This window comes from Lissotriton helveticus, chromosome 8, assembly GCF_964261635.1.
Source record: "Lissotriton helveticus chromosome 8, aLisHel1.1, whole genome shotgun sequence".
Lineage (NCBI taxonomy): Eukaryota > Metazoa > Chordata > Amphibia > Caudata > Salamandridae > Lissotriton > Lissotriton helveticus.
In genome coordinates, this window is record NC_136069.1 from 352,244,729 (window position 1) to 352,268,051 (window position 23,323).

A 23,323-nucleotide genomic window follows, 5' to 3' on the forward strand; every position below is an offset into this window, starting at 1 on the left:
TTATCATCCTCATTGTCCTCCTCTATGATCTGAGAAGCATCCTGATGATGTACTCTGGGCGGCGACGCAGAAGGTATAGTAACCGATTGTCCAGTAGGAGGTTGAAGAGGCACTTGGGGTGCAGGAGAGGCCTGAACTGAATTAGGAAAGCAGCGGTAATAATCATCCAGCCCGAATTGGAGGTTGGAAATCCATATCCATACTAATATTATAAAGAGAGAGCCCAAACCTTTGAGGCGGGTAATCTCAGTAACCACAGCACCAATCACAACACCCAATACAGCGTTGGAAAGGGCAGTTGCAGCAGAAGGACATAGGCTATGCAGACGGCCACCATATATATATATATTTTTTTGCAGTTTTATATAGCACGAACTTGACCCGAACTGAATCCGGTATCAGAGCGCTTTACATAGCACCAGTTACGTTACAGGAGGACACACATTCATTTTTGTTAGGCACGGGGAGATTAAGTGATTTGCCCAGAATCACAGGATGTTTGGCGTCTTTACCAAGACTCTAACCCAGATCCCCAGGTCCGAGGTCGAGCGCCTAAGCCGTTAGGCCAACTCCTCTATACATTTAAAAGGTAAAAGAACCGTGCTAGCAAAGTAGACCCTTGTGGGCGTGTCTGCGTTGTGCTGTGGGCGTGGGCTGGGGGCGTGTGGTATGGCCATCACATCGTGGGCTGTGGGCTGTGGGCGTGTGCTGGGGACGTGACAAACGCTGGGGGCGTGTGTCCGCCCTTCATGCCATGTGAGTCGTACATACAAGCGCCAATTACGTTGCTGCGCAGCATCAAGGGGCACGCTAGGGGGCGTGACACTCTGGGGGCGTGAGAAACGCTGGGGGCGTGTGTCCGGCCTTCATGCCATGTGAACGCAATTGCGCCGCATCAAGGGGCACGCCGGGGGGCGTGTGCTACGTTCTGCCCTTCATGTCATGTGGGTTGTACATTAATCAGACGACCGTCTGCTGTGGCTGGGGGCGTGACAAACGCGTTCACCTAGAGGCCTGGTAAGTAACGTTACTGCAGCCTCTCCTGCGCACTGTTACTGAACTCTCTCATTCAACAAAATTACACGCGTCTGCTACCATCAACCAGGGCTCTAGCTGGGCTCAGGCGGCTGATCAGTACACTAATTATACGTGCCTGATAACATCAACCAGGGCTGCAGCTGGGCCTCAAGCGGGGGAACACGCGCCTGCTAACATCAAACAGGCCTGCATCTGGGCCTCAAGCGGGGGAACACGCAAATGAGCGTGTCTGCGGGGACAATTACTGCAGCCTCTCCTACTCACTGTCACTCAACTCTCTCATTAAACGGATTTACCCGCGGCTGATAACTTCCTCATTCAACGACATTACACGCGCCTGCTAACATCGACCAGGGCTGTAGTCGGGCTCAGGCGGCGGATCACTACACCAATTACACGCGCCTGCTAACATCAACCAGGGCTGCAGCTGGGTCTTCTCCGTCCCTATTCTAATGAAACAGAAAATGTTGTCTACCGCGAGATTTTAAAATAAATTGCCCTTGCCAAATACACAGATTACAGACATTCTATTTCATACCCGGACAACGTCGGGACGGGCTGCTAGTAAGTGATAAAGGCATCTGTGCCATAGGAAGTTTCGGCACAGGCTGTGTGTCATAAGTAGAAAAATCTTCTTCCTCTAGGTCATCATCAGAGTCCTGACATTTAATAAGAAGTTCAGAGGGACTGAGAGCAGCCCGAAATCTGTCATCGTCCTCTGATTCATCATCATCAGCATCAGAAGAAAATAATTCAGCTGGAGGTTGGGAAGCAGCTTGAATTGGCATCAGAGTATCTAAAGAGGAATGTCGCAGTTGAAGTAAAGAGCTTGAAGACTTCAAAGGTACTAGATCCATGGATGTAGTCGTCGATGTTGCCACCGTCGACGAAACCACAGTAGACAAAGCCACCGTTGACGAAGCTACTGCCGACTAAGCCACCGTCGACGAAGCCACCGTTGATGAAGCCACCGTCGACGAAGCCACTGCTGATGAAGCCACCGCCGATGAAGCCACCGCCGATGAAGCCACCGCCGATGAAGTCGTCATCGATGACGATGAACGCTTCTTCTTCTGCTTTATTGATGCCGACGACGAATTCAAAGGCACCGTGGACTAAATAGGCCGCACCTTTATGGATACAAATGTCGACGGTGAAGTTGCCGATGACAGGATCATAGCCGGCTTCATAGACGCAGATGTAGAAGTCATCGATGTAGACGCGACGACAGCAGTTCTCATCGACGGAGGGAGCGGCGATGAGCCCGTTGACGAGATAGGCAGTTTCTGAGGTAAAAACTGCAAAGATGGAGTCTTTGATGCCTGAGAATCAGATCTCGGGGGTGTAGAAGGTGCAGATAGACTCTGAGGGGAAGAAATCATCCCTTTAGAAGTTGAATGTTGGTTAGTGGGCTTATCCACATGATGTTTCTTCACCACTTTAGGTTTTGGAGAAACCTTTTGATACTCACTGGTTCTCTTCAAGGATGATGAAGTCTTGACTGATGACACACTCTCCACATCTGAGAGAGGGTTCTCTGAAGTCACAGAAGGAGAAGCCCCTCTCTGTCCTTTAAAGTCTTCTAAGAGAAGGTTCTACATACTTTGCAATCCTTTACCTGGTGTTCAGGATAAAGGCAATAAATGCATTTTTTATGAGGGTCTTCAGAATGAAGTCTCCGTTTACCACGGGTCCCACAAGGTCTGAAGAGGGACTTCTTGGTAGTGACATCATGAAGTTCACTTTCTGAGAAGAAAAACAGAAAAAAACTGAGCAGAGCTCAGGGAGACTCCCATCACACGACCTGCGGTAGAAAATCTGAGGGCCTGAGCCTCTGAGGAGAACATTCTAAGAGGGTGCTGACGCCTGATTGGCTGGAGTTTGGACTAAGCATAATGACTGTGATATGTTATAGAAGTAACAAGATTTTCTCTCTATAGAAACTCTATAGTTTATATATATATATATATATATATATATATATATATATATATATATATATATATATATATATATATATATACACACACACATATATATATTTATGTTATTACTACATTGCTATGTTATGTACCGTGGGACTCCCACTCCGATGACAGGGAATATTCAAGCATGTGAATCTATGAAAGACACCCCAATACTGGAGAAATACCATTATTGTCATGATTGTTCAATATTTCCAGGAGCATCCCAAACCCAGCAATGAAGGATACTAGTATAACACACAGATGGGCTGCATAAGTGTCCCTTAAAATGAAAATTATTTGGTAATATGTTGCATAATAGACTATGACCATTATGTCTTGACATGTCCACCTTGAAACATTTACAGGCCCTACCAAATCCATACCAATACCAGGGAAGGCGACCTGTAAATTAAGAAAAAGGTGTAATGTTGCCCTTGGTACTGATGTATTATTACAAAGTTGGTACATTCTAGTAAAACCCAAAATAGTCTCCGCAGGAAGATTTTTTAAAATCTTTTACTCTTCATGAAGGGCTAACGTTCAATGTCTGAAAGCTAAGCTTATTGCAATGAAGAGGGCACACAGGGGAACACCTTGCGTGTCCTCTCGTGAGGGATATTACTGCTGGTCTTCCTCTCCTACATGGGTGACCTTCTTTCTTAGGATGTTTAGCGAATGCACAGATACAATCATTTGACTTCGTCTTTTTCCTGCTGTGCCCTTTTCAGAGTCTTGGTAGAATTACACTCAAGAATTTTGGGGCTAACACCAGTGCTTGAGGTGGGGGATTAGAAAGTTGCCCCCTCTGTATATGAATACTAATGAACAACCCAGGGACGGTAACTGAAGTTGGGAAATGGTGTCCCTAATGAAAACAAAACAGGCTCAGTCACCCAGTCTCTGGTCCCACTAAAAGGATAGGGGTTTGGAATTATTCTGAACTTGCACACTTTGATCCTGCTATGAACCTGGGCCATCTTAAAAAAAGGATAAATAGGGGGGCGTGGCCAAGATGGCGACGGAGTAGGACGTGCTTTTTGTCCCCTCCGGCGCCGGGCCTACAATAGCCTTGTCCAGCTTGACCCCGGGAGCTCCTCTGGGCTTACAATCGCTCCGAAGCCCACTGTGAGCGGTGGCTGGCAGTGGAGCGAGTCCCGACGCTCTTAGTGCCCGCGGGCGTGAGTTGGGAGCTGCCGGCGATCTTCGCGCCCTGTGCGACACAGAGGGCTGGAGTGCCGGGCGGAGCTGCGGGACCGTCTAGGGGCACTCGGCAGCCGGTGGTGGTCGGCGCTGCCTCATACTGACAGCGGAGCGCCCCCGGGGGCCGGGCGGCAACGACACGGACCTGTTTGGAGCTGAGGCCTCGAACACCGGAGGGGGCGGAGCCTATTATCCGTGGACGGCGGGCCCTGCGGTGAGCCAGGCGGACTAATTGAGGCCGGGGACTGAGGCCTGGTCCGCGCATCGGCCTGCGCTCCGCCTGGGGGTCGCTCCTTCGCGCTACAGCCTGGGCGGCACACGGCAATTGGGGCGACTGGACCCTTCAGTGAAGTGTGGAGGCAGTCACGAGGTGGCACATTTGGAGGCTCCAGCTTGGCATTGAGGGTGCATGATCGGCTTGGCACGGCTGCCGGCGGCTGTAAGGGAACACGGGCCGTGTGAGCGCTCGTCCCCGCGGCGGAAGACCCCTGCTACCGGACAGCGACGAAATAGTCTACAGGTACGCCAATTGACTCGGAATCCGGTGTAGCACCGCTGTGCCCGGCTGATGAAGGTTTGGGGGCCTCTGAAGGACTCCGGGAGGTGATTGTACCCAGGCGGCGGCCTTCCCTCGCCCGGACCTAGCGGCGGCCCTGCGTCCTGTGGGGGGAGCGCTTCGATTGCCTCGAACACCCGGGAGGCCTGACTGGACCTGAGACCCTTGGCTGGCCTGCTGCTAGCACGTCGTCACGCGCCTGCCTGCCCGGGGTGTGCTCTCTGAGCGCTGGGGCCCTGAGATCTACAGGCTAGAGACACCGGTCTACCTTTGACACTGGGGCACAGGGGACAGCTGGAGAGTGTAGGGCGGTGCCTCTGCCTGGTTATTACGGCAGGCTTTGGTGGTCTCTGCCCCCCTGTACGCCGCTCTTGTGACCTGCCTGGTGGACTGTAACAGCGATGGCCGCCTCCCTACGCAAGGGGAAGCCTGGTAAGGACGGTTCGGCTAGGGGCTCCCAGGCCCCGGCCTCCCCAGGTCCTAGCGTATCTCCGGGGAGGTCTGATGATGAGGCCCCGGCTACTAAGGCCTTCAAGAAGGACCTCTTCGCCTCCATCAAAGACGATATTGCCGAACTCAGAACCTAGCTTACTTCGGATCTCCGCGAAGTGCGGAGGGATGTCGACGGCCTTGGGGAGAGAGTGGCCACTCTGGAAGACCATGACCTCAGCGTGGCCAATGATGTCCACCTGCTACAACAGAACGTGCTCCGGCTCATGGAACAGAACATAGATTTGCAGGCCCACGCTGAGGATCTGGAGAATCGTTCCCGCCGAAATAACATCCGCATTCGAGCTGGGCCTTGGGAAGGCGAAGCAGGAGATCTCAGGGAATATGTGCAGGCGCTCTTTCTTCAGATTTTGGATGAGGAGGATGTGCAGGACATCAGAATGGACAGAGTCCATAGAGTGGGGCTGCCCAGGCGGAATGGGGGTCCTCCCCCTGACATACTGGTGTGTGTGCATGATTTCCAACTCAAGGAGCGAATCCTCAGGAAGGCGCGGGACACTCCCACCCTGCAATTCCGGGACCATCGACCTCAGCTGTATCAAGATCTGGCTGCCTCCACGCTCCAGAAGAGGCGCGAGTTTCGACCGGTTACTGCTTATTTGAGAGAGCACAACATCTCCTACTCGTGGGGCCATCCCTTCCGCATAGTCTTCCGTTGGCAGAACAGACTGGCGCAGATTCGATCTCTCCGGGAAGCAAAGGCACTCCTGGGGATTGAGGAGGAGACGCCGGCGCAGGCCCGTCGCAGTCCTTCACCACGGAGACGACACCGCTCTTCGTCTTGGCACAGGGTGGGACCGGAGGCGAGCCGCAGGAGGCCTGACCACGCGACTAGCCTGCAGGAGCGTGGAAGTGCAGTGGCGTCAGTGGCTTCTGCCACGCTGACGTCGACGCAGCAGAGCTCTGGGGCGGCCTGATCTTCGGGCTGCTCGCCTTGGTGCCGGAGGGGCACGCACATTCAGGTACCAGGGTTATGTATGTACTTTTCGAGAAGACACCCCACCCTTTGGCCTTGGGAGTTCCGATGTTGGATCCCCATTCACGCCCCCAAGGGGGTCTCAGTGACTTGAGTGTTTTCTTCTTCCTTTTGTTCCTTTTGTTGTGGGATTGTTGGGGGGTGGGGGGCATGAGGGGAGGGGGTCGGGGAGGGTCCGTGGTGGTGACAACGGTGCTAGGGGGTGTGTATGGCAGAGGTGCAAGTTTGGAATGCAGAGGATTGGGGCAGAGAGGGCTTACCCCCGGTTCCAGATGTCTGGCTCCTCTGGGAGGGGAGACTCATGGGCTGGCATTGGCGGGGGTCGGGGTGAGGTTCTGTGATGCCTGTTAGTGTAGGGACCTGGAATGTTAAAGGGCTTAACTCGCCGCAGAAACGACAGAGAGTATGGAAATATGTGACTGACCATCAGCTGGATGTGGTGGGTCTCCAGGAGACTCATCTAGCGCGCAAAGACGAGCTGCGCCTCAGACATAAGGCTTACCCTCTTATTTACAGGTCTTCTGCTACTACGAAACACAGAGGGGTGGCCATCCTCTTCCGCGCCGCGCTGCATTTCCAACCTGTAGAGGTGCGCAATGACAAGGATGGCCGTTGGTTGATGGTGAAAGGGGTTGTTCAGGGGCGAATGTGTACCTTTGTGGTGGTTTATCTTCCTAATGCTGGCCAAAATAAGTTCCTGCAGGAATTGCTGCAGAAGGTGGGGGATTTCACTGATGGGCACCTGTTCCTCATGGGGGATTTTAATATGGTGTGGGATGAGGTTGTGGATAGCTCTAGGTCACACAGGGCTGATACAGGAGTGTTTTCGGATGCAACACAGCAGATGGTGGGTGAACTAGGGCTGACTGATGGATGGCGATTTTATCACCCTACTTCCCGAGATTACACATTCTTTTCCCATGTGCATCACTCCTACTCCCGTTTGGATTATATTTTTCTCAGTCAGGCCCTTAGGGGAGATGTCCTGGACTCCACCATCCTCCTGATGTCAGTCTCCGACCACAGTTTGCTGGTGCTCACCCTTCACTGGACATTGTCCGGTAACGGACAGCGGAAATGGTACTTCCCGGCCTCGGTGGTCAGGGATGATGCGTCGAATAGGGCACTGCGTGAGGCTATTAGGGAGTTCTTTACTCTCAACCCCACAACGGATACATCGGTAGCTACTACTTGGGATGCTTTTAAGGCGTCAGTCAGGGGAACGTGTATAGGCCTTAACGCCGCTCTTAACAGGTTGAGGCGGAAAGACCGGGAAGCCCTGGAGGCCGTGTTGGCCATCCTCGAACAAGAGCACAAAACCCGTCCGTCGAGGGCGACCCTACGTCCGCTTACGGCGGTCCGAGGGAAACTGAGAGCTCACTACAATAACAGGGCTGAACTTACGATGTTGAGACTGGGGCGACAATCTTACTCCTCTGGGAATAAGGTGGGTAGACACCTAGCGCGTCAACTGCGTGACAGGAGGGAGCGCGAATATGTCGGCGGGATTGAGGATGACGCCGGCGTGTTACAGCATAGGGACGAATTGAAGGCGAGCATTTTTGGCCGCTTTTACGCGGATCTCTACGCAGGGGATGAACTAGATGCAGAAGCACAAAGGGAGTATTTGCGGTGCCTACCACTCCCCCAGATATCAAAGGAATGGAATGATCTGTTGGAGGCCCCGATCTCCAGGGAAGAGGTGCTTGAGGTCATCCACAATCTGAAATTGCACAAAGCACCTGGGCTAGATGGCTATACAGCCGTCTTCTACAAGACATACGCTACTGAACTTTGCGACTTCCTCGTGTCCCTCTTTAATGATATGGCCACCTCTGGTTCCGCGGCCGGAACATTGGCGGAGGCGGTCATTACGATCCTGCCGAAGCCGTGGAAGGATCCCACCCAGTGCGCCTCCTTTCGCCCAATAGCGCTCCTTAATATAGACGCTAAGCTGTACTCCTCAGTCCTGGCACGCAGGTTGCAAGACTTGATGCCGGCAATCATTCATCCTGACCAGTCCGGGTTTATCAAGGGGCGCCAGACTCACGATAATACGCGGAGGGTGGTACACCTCATTGAAAAGGCAGATAGGTTTCGCATCCCAGCGGTCCTGGTTGGATTGGATGCCGAGAAGGCCTTCGACCGTGTGGACTGGGGCTTCCTATTTAACACAATGTCGGCATATGGCTTTTCGGATAAATTTATTACTATGGTGAGGGCCAATTTTTGCAATCCCAGGTCACGGGTGACAGTGAATGGACACTTCTCGGCGTTCTTTCCACACTCCAGGGGTACCCGGCAGGGTTGCCCTCTTTCACCCCTCCTGTTCGCGCTGAGCATTGAACCTTTAGCATTGGCGGTACGTGAGAACGAGGGGATCCGGGGCATCCCTTTCACGGGAGAACAACATGAAATCACGCTCTTCGCAGACGACGTTCTACTATCGGTGGCGGACCCGGAACACTCGTTACCCTGCATCAGGGAGGCCTTATTGCAATTTGAGGCGGTGGCCGGTTTCAAGGTCAACTATAGTAAGTCATATGTCCTGAATCTCACCCTGTCGCAGACGGAGGTGGAGCGGGTGCGTCCTTTGACGCCCTTAGCATGGGCCGCCAGTTCGATTGTTTACTTGGGGGTCCACTTGACTTCGACGGTGGGCGGGCTGTTCTCGGCCAACTTCCCCCCTCTATTAGCGACAACACGAGCTGAACTGGACAAGTGGAAACCTAAATTTCTGTCCTGGTTGGGCAGGGTTCATTCTGTAAAGATGGTTCTCCTTCCCAAATATCTATATTTATTCCAGGCGCTACCCATCCCACTGGATAGCGCTTTCTTTCGACGCCTCAGGACTCAGATATTGCGCTTTATATGGCAAGGGGGGCGGGCTCGTCTCCCCTTTACGGTCCTGCGTAGACCAAAATCTGAGGGAGGAGTTGGACTTCCGGACCTGCAGCTTTATTATAAAGCGGCACAACTGAGGGTGCTAGTGGAGTGGTCGCAGCAAACGTCAGAGAAGCACTGGCTTCACATGGACCGGAGCGTGTCGGGTAGGTCAGTCTGGGACTTGGCGTGGAAACCAAAAAAAGACCGCCCTCTTAACGCTTATATTAGCACCCCGACGGGGACGACGTTGAAGGTCTGGGACTCGCTAGCTTCGGACGAGAGGTGGACTACATTTCCCTCACCTTTCACACCCATACATTTCAATCCGGCTTTCCCACCAGCGCTCCGAGAGGGCCCCTTTGATGCTTGGAGGGAGGGGGGCTGTAGAGCACTGACCCATCTGTTTCATGGGCAGGATCCTCTCTCCTTTGCTAATTGTACACGGGACTATGGGATCCCCCAGACTGAACGATATCACCACATACAATTGCTCCACTGGGCTACGTCGCCTGGAATACGGGAGGCGGCTACCAGACCACTATCATCATTTGAGGCCTTCTTGCTGCGGACATCTGCCATGAAGGGCACTATCTCCTTCCTGTACCAGCTCTTGCTTCGATCTGCTGTGGCGCCCCGGCCTAGTTACATGGAACAGTGGGAGGGAATGGTGGGGAGGGATATCTCTGATACCGAATGGTCTGCACTGTGGCGGGATCTGACTGCGTTTAATCATTCCCTACATCTAAGGGAAGCGCATCTTAAGACACTTATGCTTTGGTATCTCTGCCCGGCTCGGCTCCATCGCATATACCCGGCCACGTCCGACAAATGCTGGAGGGGTTGTGGGCTCCTTGGAGACTTCCGCCACATATGGTGGGACTGCCCAGTGATTCGGCCTTATTGGGAGGAAATTCTCTCCCATATCAAGGACATTCTTCGCTATCCCATCGAGAATTCCATCGCCTCTGTCTTGCTGGGCCTGCGGGACCCTGGCCTGGAATACCAGACTCGAGCGGACAAGAAGATCTTGTGGCTCAGCCTAGGAGCTACAATCAACAAACAATCATTTAAGGGTTCGAAGGGAAGTATTTAAAGACCCGGGCACAGTTATAACCCCCAAGAACGAGTACTAAGAAACAACAAATAACTGTGGGTCTAATGATACGTTCAGAACATGCTATGTAGGTCTGGCTATGTGTCTGCTGCTACTATTTTAAGCAGAGGACAGACTGGACAGTCAACCACTGTGAAAAATGTCCATCAGTTACTCATTTTCGGGCTCCCAGTACATCATTTGGTCTACTCCACAGTAGTATGACCACCACTCTATCCCCATAGATGTATATCGGAGAAGTAAAGTGGTGGATGAATGTCTGGTAGGTTTTTTTTAAATTATTTGTGAGTAACGGAAAGCAGTGCATAAAAAATAATAAGTGCGAAGGGGAAAATATAAGATTAGATAGTGCATACAAACATTACTTTATTCTAAGGTCATGCACCTCCAATGTTAAAAACGACAATAGTGCAAAAAAGTCAGATGATTCAAACAAATAACTTCTGACTGGGCTATCTGGTCGACATGTTTCTGCGGGTAAAGGTCATTGATTGAACCAACCGCTTCCTCAGGACCCATAAACTTAATTGCTACTGCATAATGTGATAATATGTGAAAACAACAGGACATTTGTGAACAGAAAAAAGTGTCACCTGTACACTTCCATTTTCCTCCTATGAAAGTCCGGTTGAAATAAAGCCAGCATGTCAACATGTAATGAAATATAAACAATAATAACACCTTCGTTAGTAAGGGCTATACAAGCGATATTGCTATCATCATTTCAACACTATATCTGGGTCAAATGACCCTAGTATAAATCACATTGTATCTAGAATCAATGCCTCACCTTAATTTGTAAGGGGAATTGCCTCACCTCACCTGGCAAACAGCTCAGGAAAATGAAGCCCCGCTCTAAAAATGCAGAAAATGTATACAAAGATCAATATTAAAAAACCTGTGTCAGGTCAAGGCAGAAACAGACCAGTGGGATGCTCGGTAGGCAAGCCACTGGGGGTCAATTGTCTCATCATTCCAAAAATAAGTTCCAAACTAATGAGCCAAATGGTTAATTACAATAGTGTCAGGCATCAGATGTTAAGAATAGCCAGTACGCGCGTCCTGTCATTCACAGCGCGCGTGCAGATAAGCATACTTTTCTATCTTCTGACCGCATATGGCAGACCTGATTGCCCACAAGCTAGACACGGATGCGCTTTATCTACCTGTCAAACTGGCTCAACAGGCAAAGGGCAGACATCTAGGAATAATAGCAAGATGTCATTACTGGCTATTCTTAACATCTGATGCCTGACACTATTGTAATTAACCATTTGGCTCATTAGTTTGGAACTTATTTTTGGAATGATGAGACAATTGACCCCCAGTGGCTTGCCTACCGAGCATCCCACTGGTCTGTTTCTGCCTTGACCTGACACAGGTTTTTTAATATTGATCTTTGTATACATTTTCTGCATTTTTAGAGCGGGGCTTCATTTTCCTGAGCTGTTTGCCAGGTGAGGTGAGGCAATTCCCCTTACAAATTAAGGTGAGGCATTGATTCTAGATACAATGTGATTTATACTAGGGTCATTTGACCCAGATATAGTGTTGAAATGATGATAGCAATATCGCTTGTATAGCCCTTACTAACGAAGGTGTTATTATTGTTTATATTTCATTACATGTTGACATGCTGGCTTTATTTCAACCGGACTTTCATAGGAGGAAAATGGAAGTGTACAGGTGACACTTTTTTCTGTTCACAAATGTCCTGTTGTTTTCACATATTATCACATTATGCAGTAGCAATTAAGTTTATGGGTCCTGAGGAAGCGGTTGGTTCAATCAATGACCTTTACCCGCAGAAACATGTCGACCAGATAGCCCAGTCAGAAGTTATTTGTTTGAATCATCTGACTTTTTTGCACTATTGTCGTTTTTAACATTGGAGGTGCATGACCTTAGAATAAAGTAATGTTTGTATGCACTATCTAATCTTATATTTTCCCCTTCGCACTTATTATTTTTTATGCACTGCTTTCCGTTACTCACAAATAATTTAAAAAAAACCTACCAGACATTCATCCACCACTTTACTTCTCCGATATACATCTATGGGGATAGAGTGGTGGTCATACTACTGTGGAGTAGACCAAATGATGTACTGGGAGCCCGAAAATGAGTAACTGATGGACATTTTTCACAGTGGTTGACTGTCCAGTCTGTCCTCTGCTTAAAATAGTAGCAGCAGACACATAGCCAGACCTACATAGCATGTTCTGAACGTATCAGCCTAGGAGCTGCCAAGCTCACGTTAGCTGCCGATTGGAAACAAAAGGGGGCACCAGCAATCTCCTTGTGGCACGCACGGCTCTGGAGACTTTTGAGTATGGAAAGACTGGCGGACATCTTCCTGGGTAACTTCAAGAACTTTCAATTTCAGTGGGGCCCGCTGGTTACCTTTCTTTCTAAAGGGTTACCATCAGCTGTGTGTCCCGCCTCCTTACGATCACTACACCTCTTTCAACTCTAGAGTGAATGATGGAATGGCAGTTGGAGCGCATGAATCACCACCATGGGGAGGGAGGGGGTGGACAGGGAGGGGGGGGGGCGGTTTCTGTTACTTTGTTCTTGGGCCCCTGGGATGCATAATGCAGGGCACACTACTCCATGCATTTCTGCACAGGGTACTCTACCTACAAGCCACTCAGTGGTCTTAACATTTTTGTCATCATTGCAGAGCTGCGTGGTCTACTGATCTAAGAACTTTGACCTTGATTAAGTACTTGTGTTACTGCACGGACCTTACGCCTATGATGCTAAGATAAACTGTCCTCCTGTGCGAGGGAATGTGTGGCACCTCGGGGGCCCGTGTCATGTTTTTCCACTGTTTAAATCAAAATAAAAATTAAAAAAAAAAAAAAAAAAAAAAGGATAAATAAAAGCTTAACAAGAAAGTTGGTTGGCTGAATGCTTCGTTTTCCTGACCATACTACACTATGGCTGTAAGATCATCAAAAGGGTATGTTAAAGGTTGCCTACCACTTCTCCTCTTGGGCTATAAGTTTGGGACTACAGAGTGATATCACCTATCTAAAAGAAACTGCTAGCTATTTCTTTCTTCACACATGCATGCTAAAAGTAATCGTCACTACCAAGTACCTCCTGTCAGGTGGTTAATGTTTGGAAATGTCAAATGTACTTAAGGCCTAGATAGCCTGTCTCAATACTGCAGAAAAGGATGGTGTAAATTGCACATGCAGAATGTATGCAATATAGCTCACTTTTTTTGTCGATATTTGTTTTCCATTTGTCACTACTCAAGCAGAATTTTAATTGTTAACCTAATTATTAGATGAAAGATGTGATAAAATTCTAATGGCACACCTGCTTTCTTAATGGATGGTTTTGACATTTCAACGTTATTAATGCTATCTAGGCCGCATTTTTTCATTCTAATGTTTCATCGCTTGAACTCTGTCATGGTCTTCTTTATGTAGACAGTTGACTATGATAAAAAAAAATGTTTTATTTTATGCTTTCTCTAATTTAACTTTTCAAAGTTTTAGGGTCAGAGCTTTCGAAATTGAAAAATGTTGCTTTCGTTTTGAAAGGTGTTGAGGTGTATGCAGGCCTTATGAATTATCCTCGACATCCAAAATTGTGCTCTGTTAAAACATGCATGTATGATAATTGTGGAGTTGATGACAAAGACATTCTTCGAAGTAGATGCTAATGCCAAATTTGGATTTGTTTGCTGCCAATCTTGTGATTCTGATATTTTCTTTTTGAGTCCTGCATGTTAGTAAAATCTGGGGGGGATGAAATATTATCAAATACTATTGTGTTATTTGCCTCAATATGTGCAGTAATGAGCTATGCTTCTTCAGGATTTGAAGTTCAATGGGACTGCGTTTTTTATAAAGTCTCTTCATCAGTACCACAGCCCTCTTCATCAGCAGTGCTCAGCCTCAGTCACATTTGAGGAAAATTTCCAAAGTCAACCTCTTTTCTGTTACTATGGCATAAATTGCCCAACAATTCTGTTCTAATTATGAGAATTTTAAAAATGTATTTTTAGATGCCTTGTAACAATCCTCTGCATGGTTTCTTGACATACTTTGGTTAAAAGTCGGATGGCTGATAATCAAATGGAAATTATTAGTGCAGACCGGGTTTAAATTACTTTTTTTCAATAACTTTTGAGCTGCTGAAAGAATAGAAACCCAAAATAATGAAAAATCGTAAACTTTCTTGTATGATTTGCTCTTGAGTTCATACCACAAAATTACATTTATTGTCTTTTTTGTTAAGTTATGTCTCTCATAATCTTCCGCACCACTACGTGCAACTGGCCACAATGGCAGAAACAGGGGTTGCCAGTTTTACTGTATTTTGAGCCAGTGGTTGATGTCTTAGAATAGTCTGATTTCAGATACATCCACATCTCACACCCCAAATAAAAAGAATCTTTGAAAAAAACAAGTGAACTTTTCTGACCCAATTGGTAGATGAAATGCTAGGCTGAACACATGAGTCTATGAAAGATTCATGCTGGCAAATATGTGGAACTATGTTGGTAAGTGGGGCTCAAGGTGTGGATAAGGTAAAAGTAGAAAAAGTTATAGTGAAGTGAAGAGGAAGCCTAAAAGAGGAACAAAGTTTACATACTCATATGAGGTCAAATGTGAGTGGTAATTTATGAACAGGTCACTCTTAGGAAATGTATCTTAGGAGGGGAATGCTGCTGTACCATTTCCATAATAATATCAAAAAGCTTAAAACCCTCAGGGAAGTCAAATAGAAATCACTGACACCGGGAAAAAGAAAAATGCCTGTTGAGAAAGAATCCCAGGAAGTAGGATAGGAAACATAGTTGTGGCGAATAATAGGAAATACAAGTGAGATTTTCATATATCTCAGGGAAGCAAAATATGCCTTTGATATAAAGAAAAAGACCCATTAGAACCTTCCAAAAAGTCCTTAATAACCATTCACAAGGATACCGCTTGAGAAAGAGCCAAAAATGCTAAACAGTTGAAGGGGGACATGCATAAAAAGATGATTTGTTATTTGTTAGGATCCATGTGGATGGATGGGTTGAGATGATCAAGATTTAATTTCATATATTGAAACTGCAGCAATAAAAGAGTGTTACTGTTTTTCAAAAGTCTGTTAAGCGCACGGATATAGGTTAATAGAATGTATAATTTGTATTCTCTCTGCATAAATAGTCTAACAGGGAATCAGAAGGGAAAGTAAGCTAAGAGGGCTGTTTTAATCATTAAAAAGTGTTAAGATCAAAAAAGATGCTACCACAGAATGTTCAAGGAAATGTTTCAAGCATTTTAATTCCGGGAGGAACGTCACTATTTTAGCTTTTGTTTTAAGATTGCTTATGTACTGTCACTCAACCAAATATTTCACAAATGTTGTCTTTCTTTTGGAATAATCATGTAACATAACTATGGTCATGCAGATGATGCCTCAAGAAGTATCATGTTTAGTCTATTTGATTGATGAATATTTCCTTGGAACCATGCCACTCCAGTGGCTGATTACATCTCTGCACAGGGTCACTCTTCTATTCTCACTATAAATGCTTCAATCATGTCATAGGTACAAAGTCATTCGGTGACAAAAGTGCGTTTGAAATATCAAGGAGCAGAGAGTTTACGTGGAAAAAAAGCACATAGGATCATCAGGATGTATGAGAAAATTATGCGGTTGAGATTTATCATACCAGTGAACATTAGGATTCCTCGACACAATGTCCCTTTCCAGAGCTTCTACTAGATCCTTGTCGTACCCAGCACCATCAAACCTTTTCATATCTACATCTCCAGCCGCATCCTGTACATTTCTCTTCCCCTGCAAAACAGTAAAATGTAATTATTGAAGACAAACAGATGTTAAAGGTCAAAACCTGAGCAACACAAATATTTCAGCTATCTACCATGTCGGCCTCATTAACTATACTACTCAACTCGCTATTATGTATAACATTATGAAATCGATTATTCTGAAAAAGAAAAACAGAACATCTCATTGTGGCTACTGCACAAAGAAAAGATTGTATAATTACAATTTGTAGAAACAATTCAACTGATCAGAACCATAGGAGGATTCACATAAATAGCGTTTCATATTATGTTTTTTGTTTTTACTGGTATAATAGTAATCATTTTGAAATTGGTGTGGTGGATACAGGACAGACTGAATTACATTTCCTACTTTACAGTCTCTATAGTTACAAATGCACAAAGAGTGCTGCAGCTTTTTCTTTGTAGAAGCAGACAATTTAGGAAAGACTAATTTGAGATGAAGGATGCCGGACGGGCCTATTGTGCAGACTTTCATGTGCCTAGATGTGACTCTGGGAGGACGGGTTGCACTTGACTCGGCCTGGGAGCCAAAAGACATGGTAAAGCTATTTCCACATGATATACACATATGACAATTCTAGCTCTGTATCTCAGTGCTCAAAAAGTACATTAGGCAAAAACATGCATTTTTTTTGTTTACAAATGTTTTATTGATTTATAATAGCATACACGGAAGATAAAAGAGTAGAATTGCTGTAATTACCAGTGAAAGAGTAAAACCCAGTTTCATTGTATTAACTTGTATATATTTGAAATGGATTGAGAGTATGACCTTGGCTGTGTTCATGGAGCCGGAAATTTGTTCATCACCCCACTAGCCCTAAATGCAGAAGCCAGCTCTTCTGCATATTTTGTCTGTTGCATATTGCAACCAGGCTGATGACTACACTATCTGCACAATGTGGCCTTGCTCATGGTTCATAGATATTGCTGACACTTACCTTGTATAGTAATAATACCATAAGGAGAAGTATCTACAGTAGAAACAGATGATCCTGATCAGGGGAACTGCGCTTTTTAAATAATAGGGATGATCAGGTGCAGATTTTACAGACAGAATTGTAAGGAGTAGATTAATGGCAGGTATAGGTAGACTAGGCACAAAGGACATCAACCTCTGTGATGAGATTTCCGCAGAGATTTCTCGCGTAAGAGGACTCTAGTGTTGGTGAATTTTAAAAGGTGCTGGTGCCCTCGGAGTGTGCATGCCTATTGCAGTTCTACGTATAGGTATAAAGAGCCTTTGCCGAGTGTGACTTCTTCCTGGTGGGTGTTCTGTTCTGGTCACTCAATCTGTGAGGAGTGAATGATTTCTGTTAATGCATGCCTAAAAAGATGATGAGAATGGTACCTCTGCGAAGTGCAAGATTTTGAGGTGTAGCAGGCCCTTTAAGAGGTCTCATCACGATAGTGAGCACATGTGCTACAGGAGGAGTTGGCATAAAGATTTCTGGAGATACTCGCAGCGTAGTAGCCACGGGGTGATGTGACATACAATGGGGAAGATGAGGCTTGAGGATTCTTTTAACGTCCTGCAGTAAGGTTGAGGAGGACCAGTTGGAGTGTCCAAAAGCTCTCCCACCAAGGGAAACGTTTCTGGAAGCCGAGTAGGTCCTAAAATACTCAGAGGTGACTAGCAGACGTCTACCTTTGAGCTTCTTAATGCAAGATATAAAAATTGCAATGCTGAACTTGACAATGTACGTTATGACATTAAATGCTTCAATGTCGATAGCTGAGGTTGTTGAGTGACATGATGGAGAACTAGCTCTCAAGGGCACACAAGTTGCTACTGTAGCTGTTCTTGAAGTCTACCTGGCACAGCAGATTACATCATAGCAAGAACCCTTTATGAGTCTCATTCTATGGGAATCTGTAGAGGCAGTAGGAGGGCGTAAGGCAGAAAAGCCCTTTCTCCATTCTTCTCAGGTTGGCGGAAAAAGTGATTCCTAGTTCAAACTGCCTTCATGGTTGCCATGCACACAATGGTTCTGTGCTCACTGTACCACTGGATTCAAGCTACCCTGGCTGATATGCTGTGATAACCTGAAACTGCCCAGGATGCTTGTTTCCAGTCCAGGGAGGCCTGATAGTTCGGGCTGGACTATTCCCATGGGGAGTAGGGTCAAGACTGATTTGCATATGGCTGGGTCCACACTGGGGTGGTGTGGTGAGCAAAACAACAATGGCTTGAACCCAGATCTGTGTCTGGGGGTGAATGTTTGATTTATTCAGCATTCCTTTCCAGCATCTGTTCTTGTTTCTTTTCAGCAGCCAACTCAAGCCATATCACAATATCTGCACATCATGGGTAACAGGCAGAGACTAATTATAGGAGAGTAGGGTCTGCTTCCTATGGTCACCCCCACTTTTTGCTTTTGCTTCTTTGGTTTCGACTTCGATGTGGCTGTAGACCTGCTAATCAGACCCACAGCCCAGATGCACTCTCTCTAAATTTACACCATGTACTCTAGGTACATACACAATTGGGAATTGGTTCTCCTTGTCAGCCCCTGTAGAAGTGTACCCTAGGTACTCAGGGCATAGGTGTAACCAAGGCCTACCAGGGGCTGCAGCATGCATTATGCCACCCCTGGCTGGCCACTTAAATAGACACAACTGGCTGATCACTCAGCTGGGGCAAGGTCGTGTAATCACCCCTTGCTTAGGTATAGTATTCCTATATCTACCCTTATATATAGCCACACAGTAACCTATAAGTCACTCCTATGGCAGGCCTTAACAATCCTGGAGGCAGAGTGCTTGGTTATGTGTGAGAAGGTGCTCTAGCATGAGCTGAGCCTGTCTGCAGCTTTCGGAACCATGTCCTTGTAGCTGTTCTATGATATTGCCATACCATATACTCTTAAGTGCATTATGAACCTCGCGGTTAAATGCTAACTTTGGTTTGGCTTTATCCAAACATGTCGTGTAAGGTGTCATACGCTTTGGAATACTACCCTGGCGATGGGGGTAGCATTCCACCCTTCTAGAGGGAGAAGACATGTTGTTGCTGACTATCCCGGTTAGAGTTAACCAGAGCCCCAGCGTCAAAAAATGGACGCTGCTGCCACCGACACAAGTCTGACCTTCTGCTGCTGGGAGTCCTTCCAGTCACGGAGGTTTGGACAATAGGTTTCCTGCCTGGAGATATGCGAGCACCACCCCAGACAGGACTTTGTGTATTGGGACAGGGGTGGCTGAATAGAATGAGACACTGCCTGGAGCACACTAGGTGCTCAATGCATACCCCAGTTCAAACTGGTTGCTGGGGCACTCCAGCCCCAGCTCTGGCACGAAACTGGACAAAGGAGAGGGAGTGTAACCACCCCCTTCCTGCTCTCACCCATAGGATGGACCTAGAAAGTAATCCAGCCCCTTTTAGTTGTATAAAGGTAGGAGCTGAGTCCTGAGACTTTAGATTAATCCTGAATCGAAACTTGACACAAAACTCTGGACCTTCGACATTCTGCTGAAGCTGAAGACTGAAGAATCTCCCTTGTGGCCAAGGAGTGACCACCCTGGGCAACTAGGCACCATCCAGCACATCAACGGATGCTTTGTCGACGTTCCTGCCGGAACCCGAGCACAGAGCCTGACAAGACCCAGACTTCCAGACCTCTCTGAGACCTCTCTTCACGACTGCAGCATAGCTGAGATCCGTGGAGGCGACGAGACACGCGGGACCGGACATCTTGAAAAGCCTGCAACTTGCAGCTCCTGAGGCATCCTCGAAGCTGTGCACTGGGGATTGAAAAACCCCGAATCCGAGCTCCACCTGCACCGAAGATCAGCCCTCCACACTCCACGAGTTCTGCGTGGGGCCCTTCTGCTTGTGTTCTGCACGACGCGTTGTCCGGTTGCTGGCCCGTTGGCTAGTAGCCTCTGTGACGACAATCCTTTTGAATCACATCACTGGTCTGGTTGCTCCAGACTGCCCCTTGCTTCCCTGCAAAGGTGAAGCCCCTCAGACCTTGCTGGTCTGCACCAGAAGCCATTGTCGTATCCTGCGTGTGTTGCCTTTGCCAAGGCTTGTTGATTCCAATCCGGAAGTCGACTCCTCCATCTGCGAGAACCTTCGTGGGACAGCTCCTCTCCAGCACCTGGTCGTCGTCGACGCCTCCTGGTCCGCGTGTCTGCAAAGACAAGCTTCAAGACAGCACCTGATTGCTCCTCGACGTCGTCTGGTTCCTTCCTGGTTCCACCCGGTCACTGGCTAGTGACCCAGACTCTGTCCCCTCTGCTTTCAGGTCCTCTTCATCCTCGATCCACCCTTGGCTCCACCCGGACATCTTCCTCCTGGTCGCCTGCAGCATCTTTCTTCAAGGCTCCATAGGATTCAACGACGAAACCCGACTCATCTTCACACCTATGCACCCGCCGTCCGTGGGTGAGGTAACGCGAGTACTTCGGTGCTCCCAAGGGTATTGACTATCCAAGTGTCTAAGTCTTTAGTTGTTTCCTCCTAGCTAAACCGGAAGTGTCCTAAAATCCTTCTAAATCTAACTTCTAGGTACCCATTGACTTTGTATTGACTCACGCGTGTGTGTGTGTGTAAAGACACTGCACGCGCCGCCTGTGGACCTCCCACTCCTAAAATATTGTTCCGATAGTGTAGCCCCAGCGATTCCCTAGGCCCTAGGCCTTTCCTTTTCTCGTGACGTGGTAGTTATACCACTTTCTTAATATACGGTTTGCTTCGCCCCTAGGGCCTAACCGTAAATTGTGCAACTTAACGTATTCTGACTAAGTATCTTGTTATGTGCTTTGGCCTCTGATCTCATAAAGAGTTCAGAGGAGTGTGTTAGTAAATACATATATATTTTATATATATCCTGTGTGGTGTCCTTTCATTTGATATTCAAGGGGTTACATATGGTAAAACAGCTGGCTTTACACGCCCTCAAGAGTCTTTTAGTCTAAGACTGTTCTGTCCACGCTACCACTAGGATAGCTGGTCTATAAGGTTGACTTACAACCATCCCCATAAGGGTTATTTGGACTGGTGCAAGGTGATCACTAGAATAGTGATCATCATATACCAGGCCAACTTCTCACATTGGTGGGCAGCGGTTGGGATTAGAGTTTTCTGTTGTTTTACCACTTGTAATCTTGAGATATCATTTGAAAGATCACATAGGTACCTATAGGTACATATAAAAACAAGTCTTAGTATACTTAACTTCCACTGAACTTAGCTGTTGTAGAGCAAAGGGCCTAGCACACCCTGACTACAACTCCTAGAGAGGTTCTGTAGGAAAACAAATAGTGTAGGTAGGTGCAACACCCCACCTTACTAGAAACCATGTCTCAGACAGTGAACCCCAGTGATTGAGCTCTTAGAAGAGTGTGATGCTCAACAGACACCTAACTCCGGTGCTTCAGGTAGTACAGATGAAGTCCTTGCCTTCACAGATGATACTGTGGAACCAGAAGAAGAAGAGGAGGTAGTGGAGGAAGATTCTGATCTTGAGGTAGACAGCCAGGTCCCAGTCAGACGACTTAGCCAGGCTAACCTAAGCATACATGGGAGTCAGTATGGGCAGCCCCCACACAGACCCCCAAGTGGGCTTAACCAGAGGCAGAGGAGAGGAAGATCCCACTCAAGGGAATCTCTCCAATCTCATGCTTCGAATGGCTCTCATGGCACTGCTCAGAGAGAGATGACCTCTCCTCAGAGAAGAGAACATGAGGCCAGAATGAGAGAGGCTGCTCTGAGGATTGAAAGGCAAGAACTTGAAGTTGCCATGGCCAAAGAGAAGCTTGCTCGTGCTAGAGAGCACAGAGAGAGTGGGTTAGAACCCACTGGTGGCAGCAATATCCCTAAGGATAAATATAGGTCCTATTAGAATAGACACCTAAGCAAGATTGTGCCCCCCTACAAAGAAGGGGATGACATCCACAAATGGATAACTGCTTTGGAGAGAGCCTGCAAAGTACAGCAAAGTACAGCAGGTACCCCAAGGTCAGTGGTCAGCAATCTTATGGCTCTCCTTTTCAGAAAAAGGTAGAGATAAGCTCCTCACATTTAGTGATGGGATGCTAACAACTACTCTGTGCTGAAGAGTGCTCTGGTTGATGGGTTTGGCCTAACCCCTGAACAATATAGGTTGTTGTTCAGGGATACCCAGAAGACACAGACTCAGGACTGGACTGATTTTGTTGATTGTGCTACTAAGGCTCTGGAAGGCTGGTTATCGGGAAGTCAAGTTAAGGACTATACAGGATTGTATAATTTGATCATGAGAGAGCAAATCCTTAACAACTGTCAAAACCAGTTATTGCATCAGTACCTGATTGACTCTGATCTGACCTCTCCCCAAGAATAGGGAAAGAAGGCAGACAAATGGGTCAGAACCAGGATTAAGCAGAAAAACCAGAACCAGGGGGGTGATCAGAAAAAGGCAGACCAGAAGGGTAATGAGCAGAAACAAAAAGACCAGACATCTTCACCAGGCCCCCAAAAGGCACAGGGGGAAGGATGCTCCAAAAAGAACAAACAGAAACAAGAAGGTCCAAAGAAGCCCTGGTGTGGATACTGTAAATCAGTCTCTCTCTGGTTTATTTAGTGCACCAAGAAGGGCACAGCACCAACCACCATTGCCCCTAAGGCAACTGTTCCCCCTAGTCCAGCTGTTAGTGGTCATTCCCAGCAAAAGGGTGTAGTAGGGTTGACCATGGGAACCGAGGTGAACTCTGGCCTAGCCAGAGTACCAACTCAGGCTGTTCTTGTCTGTGATGGGGACATAGCAATGTCCTCTACTTAAGTCCCAGTAATCTGAGCAAGTACAGGCAGACGCCTTTTATTAATGATGGGATGGCTCAGGCCTACAGGGACACATGTGCCAGTGTCACCATGGTGACACCTAACTTTGTGGACCCTGAACAGATCATACTAGGTGAAACCTACCTAGTGACCAACGCTAGCAATGCCACTGTGTGGCAGTTGTTAACTTCTCCTGGGGAGGGGTAACTGGCCTCAAAAGAGTTGTGGTGAGTTCAGACCTTCCAGTAGAGCGTCTGTTAGGAAATGATCTTGAAAACCTCAGTTTGGTCTTAGGTGAAGTATAGGACCCATGCAGAAATGCTGGGAATATCAGCACATGTCCTTGCTGTGACCAGGTCACAGGCCAAAAAGTGCTTACCTGAACAGATGCTGGATCTTGGAACAATAGACCAGACACCACCCAAGAGAAAGAGCAAGAGGGTTAAGGCAGTGCCTTTCCCCCTGCCTCAGGTTGAGGATCA

The 23,323-nt window shown here is 47.4% G+C and overlaps 1 protein-coding gene across 1 annotated transcript in view; it reads right to left on the bottom strand.

Annotated features, from left to right (window-relative positions):
- KATNAL1 (katanin catalytic subunit A1 like 1) overlaps positions 1 to 23,323 on the bottom strand; it is a 314,538-nt gene that overhangs the window by 170,958 nt on the left and 120,257 nt on the right. Inside the window, exon 5 of the mRNA XM_078657135.1 lies at positions 15,934 to 16,061. Coding sequence (XP_078513261.1) covers positions 15,934 to 16,061 — 128 coding nt within the window. The remainder of the gene's footprint in view (positions 1 to 15,933; positions 16,062 to 23,323) is intronic.